The sequence below is a fragment of the Panthera leo genome, chromosome E2 (genome assembly GCF_018350215.1).
Source record: "Panthera leo isolate Ple1 chromosome E2, P.leo_Ple1_pat1.1, whole genome shotgun sequence".
In the NCBI taxonomy this organism is placed as follows: Eukaryota; Metazoa; Chordata; class Mammalia; order Carnivora; family Felidae; genus Panthera; species Panthera leo.
The window spans coordinates 18,698,394-18,723,336 of NC_056693.1; the positions used below are offsets into that span (position 1 = coordinate 18,698,394).

Sequence of the window (24,943 nt, forward strand, 5' to 3'; positions counted from 1 at the left end):
TCCGCCCTTTCCCTTGGGTCCCCGAGGGCGGCGCCTGTCGCACGCGAGTCCCGGCAGCCGGGGCCCTCCGATGGGGGACCGGGCTCAGCGGCGGGGCCAGCCAGGTTCGGCCGGATGCGGGGGACGTGGGGGAGCTGGCCCCGGGAGGGAGAGCCCCAGGTCGCCGGGCAGGCGGCAGCGGGGCCAGCGTCCAGGTGCTGAGCGACACTGGACAGAGCGGCCCCGGGCGCCAGAGCCCCCGGGCGCGTCTCTCCAAGCGCCGCCGCAGAGGACAGCAGTTAGGCCGGCGCCCCGCCGCCGCGTGCGGGTAGCCCAGGGCCCGGGACAGCCACCTCCAGATGCTTCACGGGGTGGCCCGGCATCCCGGAGCCGGCGGCGGCGCGGCCGCCCGGGGAAGCTGAGCCCGCGGCACCCGCGGCCGGGCCGCCGGGATCCTGAGGTGGCACCCAGGTGCCCCGACCTGCCCGCCCGCCGCCCCCACGTCAGCCGGTCCCGGAGGGCAGGGCCTCTTCACTTAGCTCTACGCATGTGGGCGAACGGTCTTCAAGGCCCAGAACTTGCCTCGGCTCGCCCAGGTGGTGGCGGCCCTGCCAGGGCTTGACCCGGGCTGCCTGGCGCTCCTGGAACCATCAGATCCTGGCGAGTCCTCGTCATGCACACGTCACGAATTACTTCGTGGTGTTCTGTTTCGATGGTCCTTAGGGCGCTCGGCGCCGGGGCACACGAGTGATGGATGAGCGCCCCGCAGGGCCAACTCGGGGGCACTTGCAAGTGCGCCTTGGGCACACCGGGCCTCCGTCTCTCAGAAGATGAGGGCGGGGGCCACGCGTGGTCAGAACATCTCGGTGGCAGATTGCTCCCGAACTGAGTCGCGCAGCAAACCCCGCGGCTGTCAGTGAGGCGTCTTCTCCCAGGTGCAGGGACAGGGGTGCACATGGGGGAGGGGGAGGGGCCCAGGGTCCCCTGTCCCGGGAACTCCTGCCCGGAAGGCACCGACATTTCTTAGAATCAGTCCATAGACCAGGCTTCGGAATCCTAGTCCAACTCGGCAGTTTACTCACGCTAACTTATCCAGGCGGCAAAGATGCTGTGTATCTCCATCTCTTCAGGGCTTTGGAATTTTCTCTCGGCAATATTTGGTACTAGGATAACAGTGAGGCCTGTGGGCTAGATTCCACACATGGCCTGTGTTTGTAAGACCCCAGAGCTAAGAACCGTGCTGGCAACTTTAGTTGTAACACCCCTGCACAAGCGCGCGCGCGCGCGCGCGCGCGCACACACACACACACACACACACACACACACACACACACACACAGGGAGAGAGACAGAGAGAGAAAGAGAAATATGTGACAGAGATCTGTGATCCACAAAGCTATAATATATATGTGTTATCGGGCTTTTTTCGAGAAAGTTTGAAGCCACTGCTCTATGGTTTGGGGACTCTAGGTCTTCCACGGCTTTTGCCAATTTGTTTGTAAGTACTCGATGGGGTTTGTGCATCAGTAGAGGTTAAATCTGGAGCTTGTACTGGGACTGCCAGATTGCCCATAGGGTGAGAGCTAGCAAATCTATCGGCAGGGAAGGGGGGGGGAGCATGTCTTAAAAAAGTTTTCAACTACTCTTTCTTCCTATAAATTTTCTGCCCCCTTCTCCCTTCTTCTGGGACTCCTATAATGTAAGTGTTATCATGTTTGATGGAGTCACTGAGTTCCCTAAGTCTATCCTCATTTTGCAGAATTCTTTTCTCTTTCTTTTATTCAGCTTACTTTCCATTACTCTGTCTCCCAGATCACTAATTCGTTCCTCAGCTTCTTCCATTCTGCTCTTCATTCCATCAGGTGTGTCTCTCATTTCATTTATTGTGTCCTTTATCTCTGCTTTGTTATTCCTTATCTCTGTGTTATGGGTCTCACTCATGTCTTCCACTCTTTTCTCAAGTCCAGTGAGTATCCTTATCTTTGGTTTAAATTCTCTATCAGGCATTTACTTATTCTGTTTTGCTTAGATCTCTGGCTATAGATAGCCATGTCTTATTCTTTCATTTGGGATAAATTTGTCTCCTCATTTTGCCTGCTTCTGTGTTTCTGTTCCTGTGTGTTAAGAAAGTCAGATAAAGGGGTACCAGGGTGGCTCGGTTGGTTAAGTGTCTGACATCGGCTCAGGTCATGATCTCGTGGTTTGTGAGTTCAAGCCTCTCATCAGGCTCTCTGCTCTCAGCACAGAGCCTGCTTCAGAACTTCTGTCTCCCTCTCTCTCTGCCCCTCCCCACCCCCTCTCTTTCAAAATTAAATAAACATTAAAAAAAAGAAAGCTAAAAAAATGTCAGCTGTGTCTTCTGCTCTTGAAAGTATGACTTTATGAAGAAGAGGTCCTGGAGTGCCCTACAGTGCAATGTCTCCTGTTCAGAACCTGGCACTTCAGGAGAGTATCCTACATGCGTTGCTTATGCCCTGCTGCTGTGTCTGAGTCAGTTTTCTCTTCAGTGCTGCTGTCTACACTGACTTTGCCTGTTGTGGGCTGTGCTTGTTCTCTGTGGTGTTAGTGGGACCCAGTCAGGCCACCTCTTGGGGGTAGTACCTGCCTAGGAACTTGGGAGCAAATTAGCTAAATTTGCACTGGGCCGCTAGTCCTATGCAGGATCTCCCTAATCACTGCGGTGGCTCGATGTGCCAGTCTGAGCATGGTGCACAACATTGGCTGGGGTGGGAAGCTAGGTGGAGTGCAGTGGTTGGGCCTGGCGTGGTGGCTGGGTACAGCATGTGGCAGCACCTGTGCACCTGGTGGCTCGGCACAGTGCACATTGGTGACAGGGTGCATGACTGGTCACAACCCACAAAGGTGGTCGGGGCACATGACTGGGTGGGCCATCTGATGGTTCCTGGTGGGGCGTGAGTTGTGGCTGGGCACAGAATGGGACACTTCCCTGGCATGTGTGATTGGGTAAAACATGGGGGTGGCTAGAGCACACAACTGGGTGTGGCATGGTGGATGTGCACTTGAAGTCTGGGCAGGGTGCTCATGGCTTTAACAAATTTAAACCCCTGAGCCCAGGGCCTAGGCTAGCAAGCTTGGAATGGGCAAGTCTTCAGGAGAATTCATGGGTGTGGCACACTGCTAGTGGGTTAGGTAACAAGTTCTGTGCAGCCCTGCTCCCTGCAGGTGTCTCTGTGCTTATGCTAGGGGGACAGGGAGGAAAATGGCATGTGCCAGCTCCCTTGTTTTAGGAGAAGTCCCCCTAACACACTCCAAAATCAGTATGAACAGATCTGTGTCCTATTTGCCCCCAGCATTGTGCAAACTGCCATTTTTATGTTGTCTCTCCATGCAGGCTCATGTCCTTTTAAGGGCAGCAACCCAGTTATCACTCACCTTCCTGGCTCCCCCAATGCTGAGTTAGCTGACCTCCAAACCTCCAGGTTCCAAGTCCCACTGGTTTTACAAACTCACAGAATTCAGCCCTGGTTTTTATTGTTTTATTTTTTTATTTGAGAGAGAGAGTGCACACTCACACAAGTGGGGAAGGGCAGGAGGGGAGAGAGAGAGAGAGAGAGAGAGAGAGAGAGAGAGAGAGAGAGAGAGAGAGAGAAATCTTAAGCAGGCTCCATGCTCAGCATGGAGTCCAACATAGGGCTCAATTCCACGACCCTGGGTTCATGACCTGAGCTAAAATAAAAAGTCAGATGCTCAACTGACTGATACACCCAGGCTCACCTCAGCCCCTCTGTTTTTTTAAAGCCAAATGCTATGGGGCTTAGTTTTCCCCCATGTGAGCTCCCTGGTGTGAGGGCCTGTTTCTCTGCCCTCTTTGCAAGTGCAGCTCCTTCCCTCCTTCAGGCAGCCTCCCTTCACCTTTCTGACCTTTCTAACCTTTGAGATACAGCTTCTTCCCTGTATTTAGTTGTGGAGTTTTCCTGCCCGTCTTTGGATCCAAGTTGAAAATGTGGGACAAGATGAGCTCAGCTTCCTCCTATTCCACCATTTTCCCAAGCTCCAGCCTTGGTGAAATTTTCCTGTGCTCCTTTGTTCTTTAGGTTTATAGTTTCCACCAATTTGGAAATATTTCAGTCATTATTTCTTCCAATGATTTTCTGTCCCTCTACTTCTCTTTCAGGGCCTTCAGTTATATATGTGTAGTAGTTCTTTTGAAGTTGTCTCACTGCTCATTGATAATTTTTTCTTTTTTAGTATTTTCTGTTTCATTTTGAATAGTTTCTACTGCTACATCTTCCATTTTCCTGATCTTTTCTTCTGCAATGTCCACTTTGCCCTTAGTGACATCATTTCATACCATAATTTATAGTTTTTATCTCTTTTACTTAGATTAGGGTCTTCCTTAAATCTTTCATGTCTCTACTTAACATGTTCAGTCTTCTTGATTCTTGGACATATGGAACACGTTTTTGTTTTTTTAGAGGAAGAGAGAGGGGGTGAGTGGGGAAGAGGGGCAGAGGGAGAGATAAAGAGAATCCCAAGCAGGCTCCACACTCAGCACTGACGCAGGACTTGATCCCACAACCTCAAGATCATGACCTGAGCCGAAATCAAGAATCAGACACTCGACTGAGCCACCCAGACACCCCTACATTTTTCTGTTTTAATGTTTTCCACTTTGCCATTCTGTGCTTATTTCGAATGATTTGTTTTTCTCCTCAGTTGGGTTATATTTTGTTTCTGTGTATCACCACTTATTTTTTATTAGATTTCAGACATGATCTGTGAATATGTTTGTATTTCTGTAAATATTCCAGTGGGAAGACTGGCATCCTTGCAAAAATTACATAAACAAATGTAAACTGACAACTCTGGAAGTACCTTTGAAAGGTGGGTCCTCAGAAGGGCCATGAAGATCTCTCTCTATTCTCTGCATTTATGCACCTGTAAGTCTGTCTTCTAGTATGTCTCCTGGCGGCTCAGGTGATTGCTGATTAGCATTTATGTTTTAGTAAAAGGAAACCTTTTCAAATGTATAGCATTTGTATAGTCATGAGTAATCTATTCATACTCCTTCTATTTGCACTGAGTGTATGTGTATCTGATATATGGAAGTGTAACTAAATGGCTTAGAGGACCAAACTCTGCTCTGTCTCCAACCAGGTTATTTCTTGGGAGTCCACCTTCAGCCTAGAGGGGTAGGTTGAGTCTCCCCAGACAGTATGTGAACAAACAAACAAACAAACAAACAACTAGTATGAATCAGTTTCCACTGTGGAGAATCTGGGTAATTTTAAAATAGCTCTGGGCCTTTTCTCCTGTGGAAAAACTAGAAGACCCTCCTATAGAGGCTGGAAGTCTGCAAGAGGGCCTTCTAGAGGTGGTCCATTCTTCAGTATACCATAGCCATACCCAGCATTTTTTCCCCTTATTAATGACCCAGTCTGTCCCTGGGGCATGAAGAGGGTTCTCTTTTATTTCTAGATTCTCCATTGCTCTTGGGATGAAATCCAAACCCCTAATATATCACGAAAAATACTTTAAGCTCCAACCCCTCCCCTCTCTACCTTGATGAATGCTGTCCCAACCACCCCAAACTATATCTTCCCAACAGACCTTCTTTCCCTCCCTAAATCCCAGTCTGTCCAGCTATCAGGCTTTTGTTCAGGTGTTTCTCTCTGCCAGGAACAATGTTCTGATAATTTGCATTTACCCCAGGTTTCAAAGTGATGCTAATGTTGCAGGTCCAGGGACCATACTATAAACTACTGATTCATTCAATTATTACCAGAATTCACATATTCTCTGTATATTTCCCACGTCTATGTCTTAGGCCTTATTTCAATGCCTCAATTCTCCCAAGATTTACAATGAGGAAATGGGTTTGTATGTTCTGTATCAATTCCAAAATTTAAATAATTACATAATTAGCAACCTAAGGTCATCAACAATGGTTGCACACTTCATTATTTTCGTGCATAAGTACTGACTATCAATGAGAAATCCTGTATGAGACTATTATTCCTACAAAAATAATGTTTAAAGGAGAAATAAAACTCCAAATAATGTGTTTACATGTTAGAACCTGCCACCCTTCCAAAAATCAGGTTCTTCTCAGTGTGATTGGTGAGTACTTACAGACTTCTGTATTTTCTTGACATGTTCCATTCCAGTCTTATTGTGTAATTTCCATTAACTTGTCTACTAATGAATTCCCTCAGAGATAAGTTAGCTCAGTTCCAAAAGAGGCAAAAGCTAGCAGGTACGGTTTGTGGCACCCTGAAAATTACCATGAAATATATATTATCTTATAGAAGATTTGGATCATTTGCTTAAGTTTTTCCCTTTTACCTTACTTCTGTTGGAATCAAGACAAAGCACTGAACTTCCCAAGAACAAGAAGGCTATGTTATTATGCATTGAAGTTTTTTTTCTTTTTATTGTAGGACATATACCATTTTAGTCATTTTTAAATTTACAACTTATTAGCATGAAGTACATTCACAGTGCTGTGCATCCATCAGCACTATCCATTTCCAGAACTTTTTCATCATCCCAAACAGTAACTGTTCAATTAAACAACAACTTCCCCTTCCACACTGCCCTGAGCGGCTGGTAACCTCTATATCTCTATGAATTTCCCTACTCTAGGTACCTCATATAAATGGAATCATACAATATTTGTCCTTTTGTGTATGGTTTATCTCACTTAGCATGTTTCCAAAGTTCATAAATATTGTAGCACGCATCAGAAATCTATTCCTTCTAAAGCTGAATAATATTCCATTGCATGTATATGCCACAATTTGTCTATCAGTTCATGTGTTGATGGATATCTAGATTGTTTTTCATCCTTTTCACCTAATGTAAATAATGCTGTCACCATACATGTTGGTGATCAATTCTCTGTTTAAGTCCCTGCTTTCAATGCTTTAGAGTATATATCTAGAAGTGAAACTGCTGAAATATATGGTCGTTCTATATTTAACCTCTTCAGGAATCACAACAGTGTTTTCCACAAGGGCCATACCATTTTACATTCCCATAAGCATTGCACAAAGGATTCCATTTTCCCCACAATGTCACTAACACTTATTTTCCCTGTTTAAAATATTCCTCATAGTCATCCTGGCAGTGATATCTCATTGTGGTTTTGGTTTGCATTCCCTAATGACTAATTATATTGACCATTTTTCATGTGTTTATTAGCCATTTATAGATCTTCTTTGGAGAAATGTTTGTTGCTAGTCTTTTCAGTATGTTTGCATCGTATTTGTAAGGGATACTGGTCTGTAGTTTTCCTTTCTTACTTCCTTTCTTTCTCTTTTTCCTTTTCTCTTTCTTCTTTCTTTCTTTCTTCTTTCCCTTCTTTCCCTCCCTCCCTCCTTCCCTTCCCTTCTTTCTGTCTTATAGTATCTTTGTCTGATTTTGGTATCAGGACAATTCTGGCATCATAAAATGAGTTAGGAAATGTTGCCTGCTCTTCAACTTTTTCAGAGTGTCCCTCCCCTTAAAAGGTCTTGGCATCTTGTTGAAAATTAATTGACCATACATGTGAGGGTTTATTTCTGGGCTCTCTATTCTATTGCACTGGTCTGTATGTCTGTCCTTATGTCACTGCCATACTGCTGTAATTAATGTAGCACTGTAATAAATTGTGAAGTTGGGTAACTTTATTCTTTATTCTTCTTAGGATTGTTTTGGCTATTTGGGGCCCTTTATAATTCTGTATGAATTTGGGGATTGACTTTACCTTTTCTAAAAAAAAAAAAAAAGGGCAGCTGGAATTTTAATAGCATTGAATCTGTGTGTCTCTTTGGGTAGTATTAACATCTTAACAATGTTAAGTCTTTCTGGGTTTTTCTGAACATGAGATATCTTTCCATTTATTTGGGTCATCTTTGATTTTGTCCAGCATTTTTGTTTTGTTTTGAGCATACAAATTTACTACCAAATATTTTCCTCTTGTAGGTACTATTATAAATGGAAGGACTTTCCTAATTTCCTTTTTGTATCATTCATTGCTGTTCCATGGATATACCATTGACTTGGGGTATTGATTTTTCCTTGCAACTTTGCTGAATTCATCTATTAGCCTTATTAGTTTTGGGGAATTCTTTTGTGAATCCTTTCTATATATGGGATCATTTCAACTGCAAAAAGAAAGTTTTACAACTTCCTTTCCATTTTGGGTACCTTTTATTTCCTTTTCTTGCCTTATAGCTCTGAGATAAAACTCTGAGAACAATGATGAATAGTAACTGTGAAAGCAGGTCTACTTGTCTTTTTCTGACCTTAGAGGAAAAGCTTTCAGTCTTTCACCACTGAAGATGATTTTAGCTGTGGGTTTTACACATAGCCTTCATCATGTTGAGGAGTTTTCCCTCTATTCCTAGTTTTCTGAGCATTTTTATCATGAAGGTTATTGAGTTTTGTCAAATGCCTTTTCTGCATAAAGTGAGATGATCATGTGAGTTTTCTCCTTCATTTTATTAATGGAATGGATTACATTGGTTGATTTTCTTCTCACTCTTGCATTACTGGGGTAAATTGTACTTGGTCATGGTGAATAAATCTTTTAATATACTGGTGGATTCTATTTGCTAATTTTTGTTGAGGATTTTTGCATCTATATCCACAAAGAATACTGCTCTGTAATTTTCTTTTCATGTGATTTCTTTATCTGGCTTTGGTATGAGAACAATGTTCTCATAGAGAATTTTTTTCCTCTAATTGTTTAGAAGCTTGAGAAGAATGGTGTTAAATCTTCATTAAATATTTGGTAGAATTCACTTGTACAGCCATTTGGTACAGGACTTTTCTTTGTTGGGAGGTTTCTGATTACTGACTCAATCTCTTTACTTTTTATAGAGTAAATCTGTTTTTTTTTTTTTAACTTTTATAAAGCAGATCTGTTGAAATATTCTATTTCCTCGAGTTAGTTTAGGTAATCTTTGTGTTTCAAGGAATTTGACCACTTCTTGATTATATAATTTGTTGGTACACCAATATTACACTGTATGTTAACTGGAATCTAAATAAAAATTTAGAGAAAGAAAATAATTTGTTGGTGTACAGTTGTTCTTAATATTGTCTTATAATCCTTTTTACCTCTGTAAGGTTGGTAGCAAGATCTCCATTTTCATTTCTGGTTATTTGTGTTTTCTTTTTTTGTGTCAGTCTAGGTAACATTCTGTCAATTCTGTTGATTTTTTTCAGAGCCAACTTTTGGTTTCACTGATTTTCTCTGTTTTTCTATTTGGTTTATCTCCACTTTGTCTTTTATTATTTCCTTCTTCCATAGCTTTTTGGTGTAAAGTTAGGTTATGGATTCCCAGATCTTTTCTCATATAGGCAATTTATGTTACAAATTTCCCTCCTAGCACTGCTTTTGCTATACGACATTAATTTTGGTATGCTGTGTTTTCATTAGTCTTTAAGTATTTTCTGATTTAATTTGTGATCTATTCGTTGACCCATTGGTTGTTTTCTTAGTCCATTCAGGCTACCATAACAAGATACCAGAGATTGGATAGCTTGTAAGCAGGATAAACCTATTTTTCACAGTTCTTGAGGGTGGAAGTCAGAGATCAAGGTGCCAGCATTGTCAGGTTTTCAGGTTGCAGGATTTGTTTTGTATCCTCACAGGCAGAAGGAACAAGAGAGTTCTGTGGGATCTCTTTTCTAAAAGCACCCATCCCATTCATGAGGGTTCTACCATTATGACCTAAGCATCTCTCAGAAGCCCCACCTTTTAATACCAACACATCAGACAGTAGGACTTCAACATAGGAACTTGGGGGAAGACACATTCAGGCCATAACAGTTATTTATGAGTGTATAGTTTAATTTTTGCTTATTTGTGAATTGTCCACTTTTCCTTAATTTCTAACTTCCTCCTGTTATGATCAACAAAGTTACTTTATATATGTTAAAGCTATTGATATTTGTTTTATGGGCTAATATATAAATCCATCATGAAAAATATGCCATGTGCAATTGAGAAGAATGTGTATGGTGCAGTTTTGAGGTGGAATGTTATTTGTCTGTTAGGTGTAGTTGGCTTGTTGAGTTGTTTATGTCCTTTATTCCTTTATCTTTTGTGTGGTGATCTACCCATTATTTAAAGTGGAGTCCTGAAGTCTCCAACTATTAATACAACAGTCTATTTCTCCCTTCAATTCTGTCAACTTTGCCTCACATATTTTTATGGGCCTGTTATTAGATGTGCAAACGCTTATAATTGGTATATATTTTTCCTGTGTTGAACATTTTAGTAATATACAGTGATCCTGTCACTTGAAATCTTTTAGATTTAAAGTCTATTTTGTCTGATATTAATATAGGCACCAGAGCTCTGTTTTGGTTACTCTTTGCATAAAAGAGCTTTTCCCACTCTTTTAACATATTTGTGTCTTTGGGCCCACTGTGACTCACTTGTAGACAGCATCTGGTTGGAACATTTTTCTAATCCATTCTGTCAATCTCTTATTGGAGAACTTAATCTATTTACATTAAAAGTAATTACTGGAGAGCAAGAACTTCTGCCTTTTTGCTCTTGGTTTTCTATATGACGGACAGCATTTTTATCCCTCATTTCCTCAATTAGTGCCTGAGCAAGCCTGGGTGACAACTGAAGTGAACTTTGCAAGGTGAACAGTAGTCACTCTGACAGATGAGCGTGGTAAAAAGGGGGATAAGAAGGGCATTCTAGGCTGAAGGAACAGCATGCTAAAGGGAATATTTTTTTGTTCAAAAAGGCAGGAGAGGACCTGTGTGGTTGCAAAAGAAACCTTAATCTTCTGAGACACAGTACCGTCATGAGGCAGTTGCATGGTCTCTTGGCGGGGGGGGGGGGGGGGGTGTTCAAATTTAGCCTACGTTTGAGATGTGTGACTCTGGGAAACTTACTAGAGCTGTCGAATCTCAGGTTGCTGACAATGCCATGGAGATGATTATGACACTCACCTCATAGTCAGTGGGAGGATTAATAAAAGTAAGAAAAACACACCAAGCAACTCACATGTACCAGGCACTCCACTGTTTGCTTTAGGAGTATTTTCTCTTCAATTCTCAAAAACACCTGGTAAAATAGGAATTAATCTTGGTTTGATGTAGAAATCAAGGCTTGAGAAATGAAAGGACTTCCCCGAGGTTATACAGGCACACCTCATTTTCTTGCACTTCACTTTACTGTGGTTTGCGGATATTGCATTGTTTACAAACTGATGAAGATTGGTGGCAATCCTGCATCAAACAAATGTCAACATCATTTTTCAAACAGCATTTGTCTTTTCATGTCTCTGTCACATTTTGGTAATTCCCACAATATTTTTTTTCTTTATTATTATATTTGTTATGGTGATCTGTGATCAGTCATCTTTGATGTTACAGTCGTCATGGTTTTGGGGTGCCAGAAACTGCACACATATAAGACCATGAACTTAACCAATAGTGCGTTCTGACTGCTCCACTAACCACCTGCTCATCTCTGTCTGGTCCTTAGGCCTCCCTGTTCCCTGAGACACAATATTGAAATTAGGCCAACAGATAACCCTACAATGGCCTCTACGTGTTCAAGTGAAAGGAAGAGTTACACATCTGTCACTTGAAATCAAAAGCTATGATTAAGCTTAGTGAGGAAGGTGGTCAAAAGCCAAGTTAGGCTGAAAGCAGCTAGGCCTCTTGCACCAAACAGCCAAGTTGTAAATGCAAAGGAAAATTTCTTGAAGAAAATTAAAAGTGCTACTCCAGTGAACACACAAATGTGTGAACAGAAGTCACAATATTCCCATAAACCAAAGCCTGATCCAGAGTGCGAACTCTTCAGTTCTTGGTAGGCTGGGAGAGGCGAGGAAGCTACAGAGAGGAAATGGGGCTAACGGAGGTGGATTCGTGCAGTTTAAGAAGCCATCTCTGTACAAGTACAAGGTGAAGTAGTAAGTTCTGATGTGGAAGCTGCAGCAAGTTGTCCAGAAGATGTGGCTAAAATCATTACTGAAGGTGGCTACACTAAGCAAAAGATCTTCAATGGAAAAAGATGTCATCTAGGACTTTCATAGCTAGAGAAAAGTCAATGCCTGGCTTCAGTTTCAAACGACAAGCTGACTCTTATTAAGGGCAAATGCACCTGATGACTTTAAGCAGAAACCAGTGTTCATTTACCATTCTGAAAATCCTAGGACCCTTAAGGATTATGCTAAATCTGCTCTGCCTGTGCTCTATAAATGGAACATCAAAGCCTGATGACAGCACATCTGTTTACAACATGGTTTACTGAGTATTTTAGGTCCACAGTACTGCTCAAAGAAAAGAAAAAAGACATTTTCAAAACATTACTGTTTAATTGACAATGTCTCCCTTATTCTGCCTTTTCTCCAAAACCATCTTTAGGGCACCATTCTTCCTTCCTGCAGCCCAGGTGGATTTTCGTCTCATCTTCTCTTATCTGGTGCTCTTTGTGTCTCCTTGGGAGTATACGGGGTAATAAACATATTCCCTCTGGAAATGGCTCAAATATGAAAGGTATCGGATGTGTTGGAAGGAAATGGGAGTGTCTTATAAGGACCCCGCGAAAAGTGAAACGGTAAGTAGATAAGAGTGATGAAATTAACAGCTAATATTCACTGAATGCTTTTGAGGTACAAGACACTGCAAACATTTTATACAAATTAACTCATTTATCTTCATAAAATCCTGTGAGGTATTACTATCACCATTTATAGATTTTGAAGTAATTTGCCCAAGATCATATAAAGCCAGTATACATGCAACTTGGATTTATAGTCGGGTGACATGACTTCTGGGCATAGTCTTCACACACATGCACGCATACACTTTTGAGCTCTTGAAAGGTATAGAGTGTGTTTTATTTACCTGGCTCACAGATGCTCAAGAAATGGTTAACAGAAATGATGGAGTAGGATTCTCCATCAGTGACACTGTAACATCATGATCTTAGCCCAATCTGCAGCAAGGTAATACACTCTCACCACTTTAAGTCCTCACTGTCTTGATTTAACCCTGGCTTGCTTTTCCTAGTTCAGTATCACTGTGAAGAGAGGGGCCAAGATGGCAGAACAGCATGAAGTTTTTTTGTGTGTCTCTCGTCCCTGAAATGCAGCCAGATCAACATTAAACTATCTTGCTAGAAAACCGGTATGAGGATTAACACAACAATCTGCACAACCTGAACCACAGTATCACTGTGAAGGCACTTTAAACCAAGAATTGTAAAACGTTATCATGTGCATGCTTATGCTTTTTAATTGTATGTGTTTAATTCATTCAAAGTTTGAATATTTGGATGAATCCCCTCATAACAAAATAACAAGGTAACATCAAACTACATGTAGTGAAAGCAAATAAAATCTAGGATTAAAGTACTACTTCAACTGTGTGGTACCAGTGCTTGAGACAGGAGGAAGGACAAAGAATGGGAGAAACAGAACACTTGCCATTATCCCACAACTGTACATATATAGTGGCCAATCTATCCATAATTATAACAGTTCTTAATCCTTGACACCATGCTGTGCTTAAGTCTCTCAAAGATCCTTCAGCATTCCTTAGAATTTCACAATCTCTTAAATAAAACTAAATCAAAGGAAAGATAAATGTCTGCTTTTTAAAAACTCACCATCCCATTCCAAATCTACTATCTCTATTGAGAATTGCTATGGAATGTGCCTTCATCTCTTGGCTTTGTTAGGGTTGCACATATACTAGAGTATTTTGTCTAAAGTTGGAAACCCTATCACTCATTCCACATCACAATTACATGTGATATAATACTCCTTTTTAAAATAATTTCTTTCTTATGACACGAAACACCATAGAGAGCATAACCTGAAATATAAGCTACATAAGTGTCGTTTACTCCCAAGTGTCCAGACAGTCCTAATCCAATCCAGACAGGATTCTGTACTATCCTTCTAGTCACAAGATAGGAAACCATGAGACAAGTAAGACTATTCCATTTATCTAAAACTTAAGACTACTTGAAGCCAGCCCCTTTACAAACCATAATTATCTGTCAAGGTTCAGTGTAGAAAATAAAATGCCTCTCAAGCATTTCAAGAAGGCACATATTACAAGTAGCTGTTTTCAAACTTGGTAGGCAGGCTGGAGGAAGGGTAATGGGGACAGCTCTGTACTATTAATTTCAATGTAAACTCCCATAACTATGATCCAGGATGGAGAAATGACTGTTGCTGTTATCAGCCATGCTCCCAGCAGGGATACCTTAAAGCCACAAAGCATGAAACTAGACTCAGGATCATGGAGTCCAGATAGAGTTAACATGACAGAACAGGCCTGTGTGCTTTGCCTAGAACGACTCCCAGAGTGTATGTGCCCACACACAGGTAATTAGTACTCATCCTTTAAGATTCAGATTGAAAAGCACATCCACCATTAAGCCTGCTCTGATCTCTCATAGTTTGTTGTTTCTTGGCTATGTTCTCACTGCACTGGTAAAAATTAAAATGTGTGAATTAAGCCAACTGGAAATGGACTGTGAATTATCTTCACGAAAATAAGGATAGTCTCAGCACAGAGATCAAGCCATTTTTCTCTAGCTTAGCTAGTCTCCCGCTAAAGCACACAGTAAGGCTTAATGCTTCAAGAGGAAAGTAAAAAACTTTGCAAGAAATATCAGTGTCACAGTGAAAGAGTTCATTATATACAAACTGATTTTATTAGAGACCAAAAACTTTATTCACACCACCTTTTACTTCTTTTGCAGCTTTAATTTTTAACTTTAAAACATTTCCTGGATCCACTGGGGGACTAAATTTCTTCACATGCCCATTAGCTAAAGAAACTTCTATGCAGGACTCGAGTAAAATTGTTTGCTATTGCTATAAGAAATGCATATTCATTTATAATCTACTCATTTGCTCTCCTGTAGAACTGCTTACAAATAACATCATTGTAAAGAAAGATTTACACATAACTCCTACGTCTTTCAGGCTGTTCTAGCATTAATCTTGTGAGGTCTAGCAAGATAACGCAATGAACAGTTTGCTACATTTCTCATACAAGCTTTCTCTCCAGTGTGAACTGAGACAGAATAAGGGATACACTTTCACTGAAGGACTTCCCACAATTTTTATATTCATATTGCTTCTCTCCTGTGTGTTCAATAAGAGATTCATATTGCCTAATGTCTTTCCCATATGCTACATATATAGGGTTTTTCTCCTGTGTGTACTTACTTCTGTCAATTAAGGGATTAACAGTGGCTAATGGCTTTCCCGTATTTATTGCCTTTATGAAGGCAATAAACATTCTCTCTACAGTGTGAACTGTGATAGACAGTAAGGCTTGTTTTACTGCTAAAGACCTTCCCACATTCATTACATTCAAAAGACTTTTCTCCAGTATAAATTTTCAGGAAGGATCTATGGCTAAGTGTATTATGACAAATATCGCATTCATACAGTTTCTCGCTTATATGGTTTTTCACACGTAGAAAGGTTCATGTGGCCTAAAGGCTTTTCCACACTTATTGCACTACTGGGTTTCTCTCCATTATGGATTTTCTGATGGGCAGTAAGATTTGAACCTTTGCTAAAAGCCTTCCCACACTCATTACATTTATATGGCTTTTCTCCAGTATGAATTCTCTGATGTACAGTAAGGTTTGAACTACAGCTGAAGGTCTTCCCACATTTAATACATTCATAGGGCTTCTCTCCAGTGTGAATTCTGTGATGTTGAAGCAGGGATGACCTATGACTGAACGCTTTCCCACATATACTGCATTCATAAGGTTTCAATCTAGTGTGATTTCTTAAATGCATGTTCAGTGATTCTGGCTGGTTGAAGGATTTCCTGCATTTCTGACATTCAAAAGGTTTTTCTTCATTATGAATACTCTGATGCTGAATAAGAAATGACAAGCTGCTAAAGACTTTCAGACATTTGTTGCATTCGAACTGTTTCTCTACAGTGTGAATTCTCTGATGTCGGGTAAGGTGTGAGCTACAGCAAAAGGCTTTTCCACATTCACTACATTCATAAGGTTTCTCTCCAGTGTGAATCTTCTGATGGTGAATGAGAGACGACCTATGAATGAAGGCCTTCTCACATATTCGACACTCATAGAGTTTTTCTTGAGTATGAATTCTCAGATGTTCGATGAGATGTGAAACACGACTGAACGACTTTCCACAGTTCATACATTCATACGGTTTCTCCCCAGTGTGAGTACTCTGATGATTAGTAAGTGATGACACGTGGCTGAAGGCCTTCCCACATTCAATACATTTGTAAGGTTTCTCTCCACTGTGACTTATCTGATGTCGAGTTAGGGATGAGCCATGGCTAAACGTCTTCCCACATTCATGACATTCGTATGGTTTCTCTCCGGTATGAATTCTCCAATGGCGATTAAGGATGGATTGCTTGCCAAAGGCTTTCCCACATTCATTGCATGTATAGACTTTCTCTCTATTATAAGAATGGTTAAGGGTAAGAGATTTGCTCTGGCTGAAGGCTGCCACACTTTCTTTAGAATTCAAAAGTTTCTTTCCACCATTGATACCGTCATTTTTTATAACAGGTTTTTTTGGTAAGCTCTTCTTAAATATATCATGTTTATGTGATTTCCCTTCAGCAGAAATTCTTTGTGGTTCAGAAAGAATAGACTTTAAATGGAGGATGCTTCTAAATTTGTGAATACTTTCCCCAGTGGGACTTTCTCTAAAGGTGAGGGTCACAGGTCTGAAATGTTCTACCTGATTTTCATGCTTCCCCTCCAACGCCTCTATAAATTCCCAGTCCTTGTTAAAATTTGAAAATTCATGATTTTGTTTTGTAATTTTTTCTATTATTACCATTTGGGGTGAATCTTCATCATAAATATCCTCCTTCATTAATAATTCCTTGTTTTCCCATCTTGATTCCCAATCTGAAATATATCAAGAAAGCAAAACACTGTTTTCTGTACTTCTTAAAAAGAAACTTCTATGGAAGGATTAGAGAACTAGAGGAAAAATAGAGCACATCTTCATCCCCAGAAAGCACATAACTGACAATTCTCATGTATTCAATCATTTCTGAACAAAGTTCAAATGGAGCAGAAAACAGAGACAGCTCAGAGAGACGGGAACAGAGAGTAATAAGGAAAATGAGTTAAATACAGGCAAACAGTCTGTGGAAAAAAAGTGAAACTGTAAGGAAAAAAAAACGCACAAGGTATTCTGGATTCCAAGCCAACGTTCTATTCTGTACCTACATTTATGTGAAAGACCACATTTTGGTCTCACAGCCTTGGTTCTCCAACCTTCAGTTATTCTCAATTTACTGTCAGTTAGTATGCTTAAAATGCACAATTTATTTTCTTAAGTTTATTTATTTGAGACAGGGGAGGGGCAGAGAGAGGGAAACCGAGAATCCCAAGCAGGCTCGATGCTGAGTCCGGAGTCCAACATGGGGCTTGATCCCATAAACCATGAGATCATGCATGACCTTAGCCAAAATCAAGAGCTGGATGCCCAACCGACTGAGCCACCCCATCTCCCCAAAATGCACAATTTACAGTACTGCATTACACAGTTAACAACGAACAAAATAAATATTCTTTATCGCTCTAAAAGATTTAGGCTTTGTTTGTGTAGGATCTGTGTAAAATCGTATCATTTATTGGACATTAGAAAACATTGTTCCTAGAAACTTTTTTATACATTCTTTACTTCCTCTATCACTCATGTCCACATTTGACCCTCGAAGCTCAGCCTTAGGGGAAAACTCATTTGCCATCTGACTGACAGCCTTTCTTTGCCTAAAACCATTGGTATAGTTTTCCTTAAGTGGACTTAAAGAGAATAATTTGCTTTATTTTGTTGCAAGTAAAATAACAATCTGAATTATAATGATGGCAAAACCTCCATTTTTTATTAGATAACATAAGTAATGCAGAAAGATAATAACCCGGGGTGGAGGAATGGCTGTTTTGAAATCTAAGGATCCCTCATATGTTACATTTGGGATCTCTGAAGAGAGTACCCCTAAAATATGCAAAAATGCCTCCATACTTTCCACAAGCATGTTTAACAAAGACTTCTTTTGCCTGATTCTCCACGACTCATCTGGAAACATACCTTTTGACAGTTTCTTCTCCACCATCCAAGGTTCTTTTCCATCCTCCAATAAACTGATCACATACGGCTTAGGTATGGAAAGACCTGCTTACAGGAAAAATACAGAACCTGTTTAAACTGTGGTCCTCATGAAGGAGAGGCCATCATCATAAAAGGAACGAAAGGAAGTTTCACTGAAATGGGAAGATAAGCTTCAGGCAGGGCACAAAAGAACTCTACACACCCTTGGGAATCTGAAACAAAATTTCAGCCATTTACTCAGAAGGATCTCCAGTAATTGACAGAAAGTCTCCCCCACTGGGGTAGAGAGGGAGCTGTGCTTACCTAGAGAAACCAGGTTCTCATAATTCTGGACCATCACATCCTTGTATAAATCCCTCTGAGCAGAATCTAGCCATCCCCACTCTTCATGAGAGAAGTCTATGGCCACATCACTAAATGTCACCTGAAAGAGCAAACATATTTAGGCTCAGTCATAGCCAGGGCCACTTCTGTCACTGACTAAGGAACAAAATTACCCTGGTTGTAGAAGAAAGGGAACAAGATTCAGTATTTATAGCAATGATCAGGGATCTAAGTTACATAGTAATTGGATAATTGTGTTTGGCATTGTTTTACAATAAGGGCAAGAGAAATATGAGAGCTTTTGCTTCAGGAGAGTTTGTTCTGCCAAAGGGAAGAAAATTCTAAAATTTTTAAAATCAGCATTCAACATGTGACAGCATACAGTCAAGTACTTAGTTGTATTCTTTTTATAGCTTACATGACAGGTAAATAAAAAATGATGATCCAATAAGGTTCAAAAGAATGATCCAGTATGTTCAGAAAAAAGACATCTTTATATTAAAGAAAGATACATATGTAACTAGTTTATAAACAAAAACCATTTATGGTATATAATTAAACCTTGTATTGATGATCTGAAATTTAAAAAAATTGAGACCCATGGGCAAGAAAACTAAAGAACAGTTTCATGCCATAGGCAGTCCTTGAATTGGACCTTAAAGTACAGGCAAAGAGGGGCGCCTGGGTGGCTCAGTCGGTTAAACATCCGACTTCGGCTCAGATCATGATCTCAGGGTTTGTGGGCTCCAGCCCCACGTCAGGCTCTGTGCTGACAGCTCAGAGCCTGGAGCCTGCTTTGGATTCTGTGTCTCCCTCTCTCTCTGTTCCTCCCCAACTTGTGCACTCTCTCTCTCTCAAAAATAAACACTAAAATTAAAAAAAAAAAAAACATTGAAAAGTACAGGCAAAGAATCAGAGAACACATTTCAAGGAAAATATTCTAAGAAAATAGTACCCATTCATGATATTATTTAAAATAGCAAACCTTTAGAAAAAGCTTAAATGTTCAGTAACAGCTTACTCATTAGTCAAACTATAATATGTGCAAAAAATGTATACATTTAAAATGGCATTATTATCATCTTTCATTGATGATGTGGACATTGTTTGGCTATGATACATTTTTCACTCCAAGTGGCTGATTCAATATTCTATTATTTTATTTGGATATTCGACCTGTATATTCATTAGTGATACTGGTCTTTGGTTTTATTTATTTAAGTGTATTTATTTACTTTTAAAAAATTTTTGTTAACATTTCTTCACTTTTTGAGAGACAGAGACAGAGTGTGAACAGGACAGGGGGCAGAGAGTGAGGCAGACACAGAATCAGAAGCAGGCTCCAGGCTCCGAGCTGTCAGCACAGAGCCCAACGCAGGGCTTGAACTCACGAACCGTGAGATCATGACCCGAGCTGAAGTCACAGTTCAAGTACATTGGTCTATTGACCAATGTCAATAGACACTTCAGGCTGGATAATCGTGGTGGGAGCTGTCCTGTGCATTGCAGAGTGTTTAGTTAGTAGCACCCTTAGCCTCTACCCATTCCCCTGCACCCCAGGGCTGCGACAACCAAAAATGTTTCCTCCAGACATTATCAAATGTCCCCTATGGGTAGGGCTAAAGGAGACAAAATCACCCCTGTTGGAGAACCACCACTTTAGAAAATTTTCACAGTTCCTTGAAAGATTCTTAGCCCTATGTACCTGTGCTCAAGATGTTCTCTCAGTCTGGTATAACTTCACTCCTATCTCTGCCTCCCTGGTACCCTGGGTCACCAAAACCAGTTCCAACCTTGCCTCCTCAGGGATGCTTCAACTCTTCCTGCCCCTTCAGTTGCCTGGGCAGCCTGGGATATTCATTCATCTTTGTCCCCAGAAGAACTTAGGATCTTTATTCCAGCACCTATCTTAATTTCTTATGCTTTCTTACTTTTCTACCAGCCCTGTACTGGCTCAAAACAGTAGCCATTAGCCACATTTGGCTATGTACGTTTAAATCAATACTTTTTAAAAATTAAACTTTAAAATTTAGTTCCTGAGTCACTTTAGTCACAGTTCAAGTACTCAATAATCACATAGGGCTGGTGGCTCCATACTGGACAGTACACAAAAAGAACATTTCCACCACAGTTCTCTTAGGGGGTGCCTGGGTGGCTCAGTCAGTTAAGTGTCCAATTCTTGATTCTGGCTCTGGTCATGACCTCATGGTTCACAAGTTCGAGGCCCACATCAGGCTCCACGCTGACAGTGAGGAGCCTGCTTGGGATTCCCTCTCTCTCCTCTCTCTGCCCTTCCTGTGCTCTAAATAAGTAAAACAAATGAAAGGAAGGAAGGAAGGAAGGAAGGAAGGAAGGAAGGAAGGAAGGAAAGAAAAGAAAAGAAAAGAAAGAAAGAAAGAAAGAGAAAGAAAGAAAAGAAATAAAAGACAAAAAAGAAAAGAAAAAAGAAAAAAGAAAAGTTCTCTTAGTATTGCACTAGATTACGAAGTCCTACATGTCACGGGATAGGACGCTCAAACCTATGTAAGATTCTTCCCAACAGATATTTCACAAGTGTTTACAAAATGTATCAATGAATGATGTTGGCAACTAGTTCACTTTAGCTTTTACTTAAAAAGTTGTTCCCCTAGTTATCTAATAATATTCCCAAGAAACCAGACTCTGCCCAACGTGTACATATGCCACTAACACTATGCCAGGCTTCACCTTCCACCTGATGATCCTACCCTTTTTTTTCAAGGATCCTAACCGTTTGTTTCAAAGTTCATTCACTCAACAACGATTTACCAATGTTCCGTGTAAAGCTGTTCATGTGACTTGTTTCGCATTTCTGCCCAGAGCCACACATACAAATCATGGGGGCTTAGTCAGCTTGTATGCCGTATCTGGCCTCAAGATCAAAACTGGCCCTTCTGTTCCTGACGCCAAGAGGGATTAATGTGCCTCATGTTCCTCCTTGAGCCAAATCAGGCTGGCCTCCTAGAATGGATCAGGAAGGGAAAAGGAATATACAGATGCCAGGCTCCTGGGTGAGATACGATAAGAGAAACAAAAACAGCTTGCTCAGCACTGCACTTGGGCAAACTTAATGACTAACCATAAATCACACAAGGGTAGTATATGTATATATTGCCCTGGCAGTATAGCTACTCGGAAGTCTCACCTGAGGGGAGGATGCTCCTTCCAGGACCCTTGGGACTCCAACTGGGCTGGTCACCGCAGGGTTTCCCGAGCCAGAAGGTCAGATGTTTTAAGTACCTGATTTGCTGTATTAAGCCTTCTCTGTTCTTCTCTATACTTCTCTCCCTCTTTATGTTTACTATAATTGTTTAATTCCTTATATTCCCATTCCCTTATAATTAATAAAGTCTTCCTCCATGAAAACAAAAGTGCGGCTATGGTGAAAACTTATTATTTTGAACAACCAAGCATCAGTTTTGTGTCAGATGCCACACTGGGTCCTGAAAACAGTCAAGACAGGGGGAAAAAAATCCCTCCTAGAGGGAGGAGACCAACAACGAGCATATGCACTTACTAAATAGCGTGTTATCTAGTGAGTGATAACCACTTTGGAAAACAACAAAGCAGTGAGGAGGAGTAGAAGTGATTGTTAGAAAAGTTGACTGCAGGTGTTAGGAGAAGCTTTCCTGAGAAAGTAACCACTGAGCAAAGCTATGAAGGGGGTAAGAATCAAGCTTCTACATATCTGGGGAAAGAATATTCCAAGCAGATGGTACAGCAATTTCCAAGGCCTGGAAGCCGTAGCCAGTGTGGCTAGAGCTCACGGGAACAAGGAGACAGAGTAGTAAGATGAGATCAGAGGAATAAAAGCGTAATTGCACAAAGCATTTTGGTTTCTTTCTTTCTTTCTTTCTCTTTCTTTCTTTCTCTCTCTTTCTCTCTCTCTCTCTCTTTCTTTCTTTCAAGAGAACAAATGCAAGAAGCCAGCAGGGGAGGCACAGAGAGAGAAGGAAAGAGAGACTCTTAGGTTCTTAGGTTTCAACAAGGATCCCGATGCAGGGCTCGATCTAACGAATGTGAGATCATGACCTGAGCCGAAATCAAGAGTTGGACACTTAACCAACGGAGCCACCCAGGCGCCCCTGCACAAAGCGTTTTAAGTCACTATAGAACTCTGACTTGAGTTAGGGTCACTGAAGAGTTTTAAGCTGAGGAATGACAGGATGGTGGTGGCGGTGGTGGTGATGGTGATGTTGCAACCACTGGTGAGATTCTGTAGATATCCGGGATGTATTTCAGATTCAACTAGGGCGTCTGAATGTGTTACAAGAGAAAGGAAAGAATCAAAGAGGACTCCAAACATCTCTTGACTTGAACAACTGAAAGGACTGGCATACCATTAACTGAGACCACATGATACTGCTTTGACAACTGTAAAGCAAATAACCTAAAATTCTAAACATGAATTCTGAATTGTAATTAAAAATTTTTTTTTTTTTTTGCTCAAGATTCTACAGAGGCTTCAAGCAGAAAAATGGCAAAAGAGGAGCACTGAGAGTAGACAGTACTTTGGGAGTTCTTCTGTGGGCTCCATCCTTTGCTATAATGAAAGGAATCATAGATCCGGTCCCTAAATGGACTTCGTTAGGTAGGAACTGGCAAGAGAAGCAAAGCAAACACTCAAGAGTTCTGCTAAGGTGTTTCAGGAAGATCCGGGGACCTTACCGACTTACCTGGAACATGGCTTTGCAATTTCCAATAGTCAACACAGTCCTCTTTTCAGGCTCTTGTCTTAAAGAAGAGTAGTGTCCTGAGAAGGCAGATCAACACAAAAAAGAAGCCATGAAAAATGAGGCTTATCTTGCAGCTCTGTAACACACTTGCAAGGAAAAGTATACTGGGAATCACTTTCTAAGACTCCATTCTTCTCCTGAACTAGCAGAGTGTTCCTTAGCACGAGGTAATCATTCACCAGGCGCCAATGGTGTGTAAATCTACTACATATGTGTGTGTGTGTATATTTATGTGTGTGTGTGTGTATATATATATATATATATATATATATATACACTTATTTTATACACACACACAAGAGACAGGCTCACAGAACAACAGCAATCATGTGAAGAGCTCGTTCAATCTTCACAACTATGCATGGTGGACATTCACATTATTCCATATTTCTCTTCTAAAGGGTGAGAAAACTGAAACTAAGCGATACTGAACCCATCTGTTGAAGGCTGCACACGTGAAAAGCGTCAGTTTCATGACCGGACTGGCTAAACACCACTGCGGATGGGGTTTTCTTTCAGTGCGTACCCTGCACACTCACTCGCCCATTTCCTTGTCACAGCTCTAGGCGGTAAGCGATACCCCTTTTACAGAGAGGTCCAGGAGGCTAAGGCCCAGGCGGTGCTCCCCCCGCGGGGTAGACTAGGCACCAGCGTGCCCGGCGCCCCGCCGCCCTGCTGGGACTCACACTTGCCTGAGTTCCGGCGGGCCCTCCCTGGCCCCGAGGCCCGGGCCGGGCGGACCAGAGCCCGCACCTCCGCGGACCAGGGCCGCCGCCGTCACGAGAACCGCACTATCCCTGGAAAATTCGGCCGCCTTCCCGACACTACCGCGGGGTGGACGGAGGACGGAGCCCACACCAGCTCGGCATTTCCCAGACGCCTCCGCGTCAGGGAAGTTACCGGCGCTTCGTACGTCCCCCCGTAAAACCACACTTCCCAGAAGGCTGCGCGGCCGTGCGAGCTCCGGGCGCCCGGCGAGAAAAACGGCCGCGCTGTCTGAGGAACGCCCCGGCGGATGGCTCTCGTCGCAGAGCTGCTCCACCGGGACGCGCACGCGAAGTATCCAGGGGACAACAGGATCGCCCTCTGCTTGCTTCTTAAGTACAATGGCGCCCGAACCACGAAACTACACTTCCCAGAAAATTAGGCGGCCGCGAAAGGTCTTCCGGGTCGCCGGTCTGCTCACGCGTACGTCCTCCTGCCGGGACGTGGGCCGCCCTTGCTTGGTGCCGGCGGAGAGCTGGCCTCTGCCAGCGGAAGGTCTCCTCTCGTACAAAAGCCTGGGCCACTGTGGTCAGCACGTGAGGGTCTTGAGTGTTCGGCGTCCGCTTGCCCAGTCCCGTCGTTCCCTAAAATGCCCTGTGTCCGGGCTTTCATGGCAACAGTTGTCAGCGCACAGACGCCACTTCCCGGAAATGTGTGCGGTCGCGTCGCGGCTGTGACACTGACTGCCGCCGTCACGTGTACAGGTCCTCGAAGGACTCAGAAATGACAGGCTCGAGCGAACGCTTTGAGGAAAAAGATCTTCACTCCTCCGATAACGGGCAGAGCCTCCCCCACCTCTGTCTCCAGAAGCGCTGACCTCGCCCCGCCCACCCAAACGCGCGCCACCTGCAGTTGTCCGCAGGCCAAAGCAGCCTGCTGCGGGTGTATCTGTGGGTTTATCCTTTACTTTCTTTTAATTTGTAATTGTTGATTTCAATTGTACTTATTTTTAAATGATAAATTGTGTGGCTATGAATTTTCTTGTGTATTTCAAGTACTTATGTGTATCAGATTCATCAGTGTGCCTCCACCTCGGTA

General features: G+C 42.1%; 1 protein-coding gene and 1 long non-coding RNA gene across 10 annotated transcripts; one reads left to right on the forward strand and one right to left on the reverse strand.

The window, feature by feature from the left end:
- Window positions 1–235: 235 nt before the first annotated feature.
- On the forward strand, window positions 236–13,453 carry LOC122208274. Of its 4 annotated transcripts, none has more exons than XR_006197165.1 (4): window positions 236–914; window positions 4,752–4,880; window positions 11,441–12,520; window positions 12,976–13,453. It is a non-coding gene; the product is annotated as an uncharacterized LOC122208274 (long non-coding RNA). The 4 variants fall into 4 exon arrangements; XR_006197166.1 differs by having other exon boundaries at window positions 4,752–4,824; window positions 12,976–13,452; XR_006197167.1 differs by lacking the exon at window positions 4,752–4,880 and having other exon boundaries at window positions 12,976–13,451.
- Window positions 10,801–24,560, reverse strand: ZNF181 (zinc finger protein 181). Of its 6 annotated transcripts, none has more exons than XM_042919065.1 (5): window positions 23,081–23,371; window positions 18,366–18,486; window positions 18,042–18,128; window positions 16,776–16,849; window positions 10,801–11,181 (listed from the first exon to the last, which is right to left on the reverse strand). In XM_042919065.1, exons 1-5 carry the CDS (start codon window positions 23,087–23,089, stop codon window positions 11,125–11,127), a joined length of 348 nt encoding a protein of 115 aa, XP_042774999.1. In that variant the 5' UTR covers window positions 23,090–23,371; the 3' UTR covers window positions 10,801–11,124. The 6 variants fall into 6 exon arrangements, with proteins under 6 accessions (XP_042774999.1, XP_042775003.1, XP_042774996.1 ...); XM_042919062.1 differs by lacking the exon at window positions 10,801–11,181 and adding an exon at window positions 23,827–24,560 and having other exon boundaries at window positions 13,495–16,849; window positions 23,081–23,157; XM_042919064.1 differs by lacking the exon at window positions 10,801–11,181 and adding an exon at window positions 23,833–23,910 and having other exon boundaries at window positions 13,495–16,849; window positions 23,081–23,157.
- Window positions 24,561–24,943: the final 383 nt, after the last annotated feature.

Excerpts from the sequence above, each read along its gene's own strand:
- ZNF181 (XM_042919062.1), bottom strand. Across the intron at positions 18,129-18,365 it reads TGAGAACCTGGTTTCTCTAG|CAGGTCTTTCCATACCTAAG; the intron begins GTAAGCACAGCT and ends TTTTCCTGTAAG. Across the intron at positions 16,850-18,041 it reads GGAGAAGAAACTGTCAAAAG|ATTGGGAATCAAGATGGGAA; the intron begins GTATGTTTCCAG and ends GATATATTTCAG.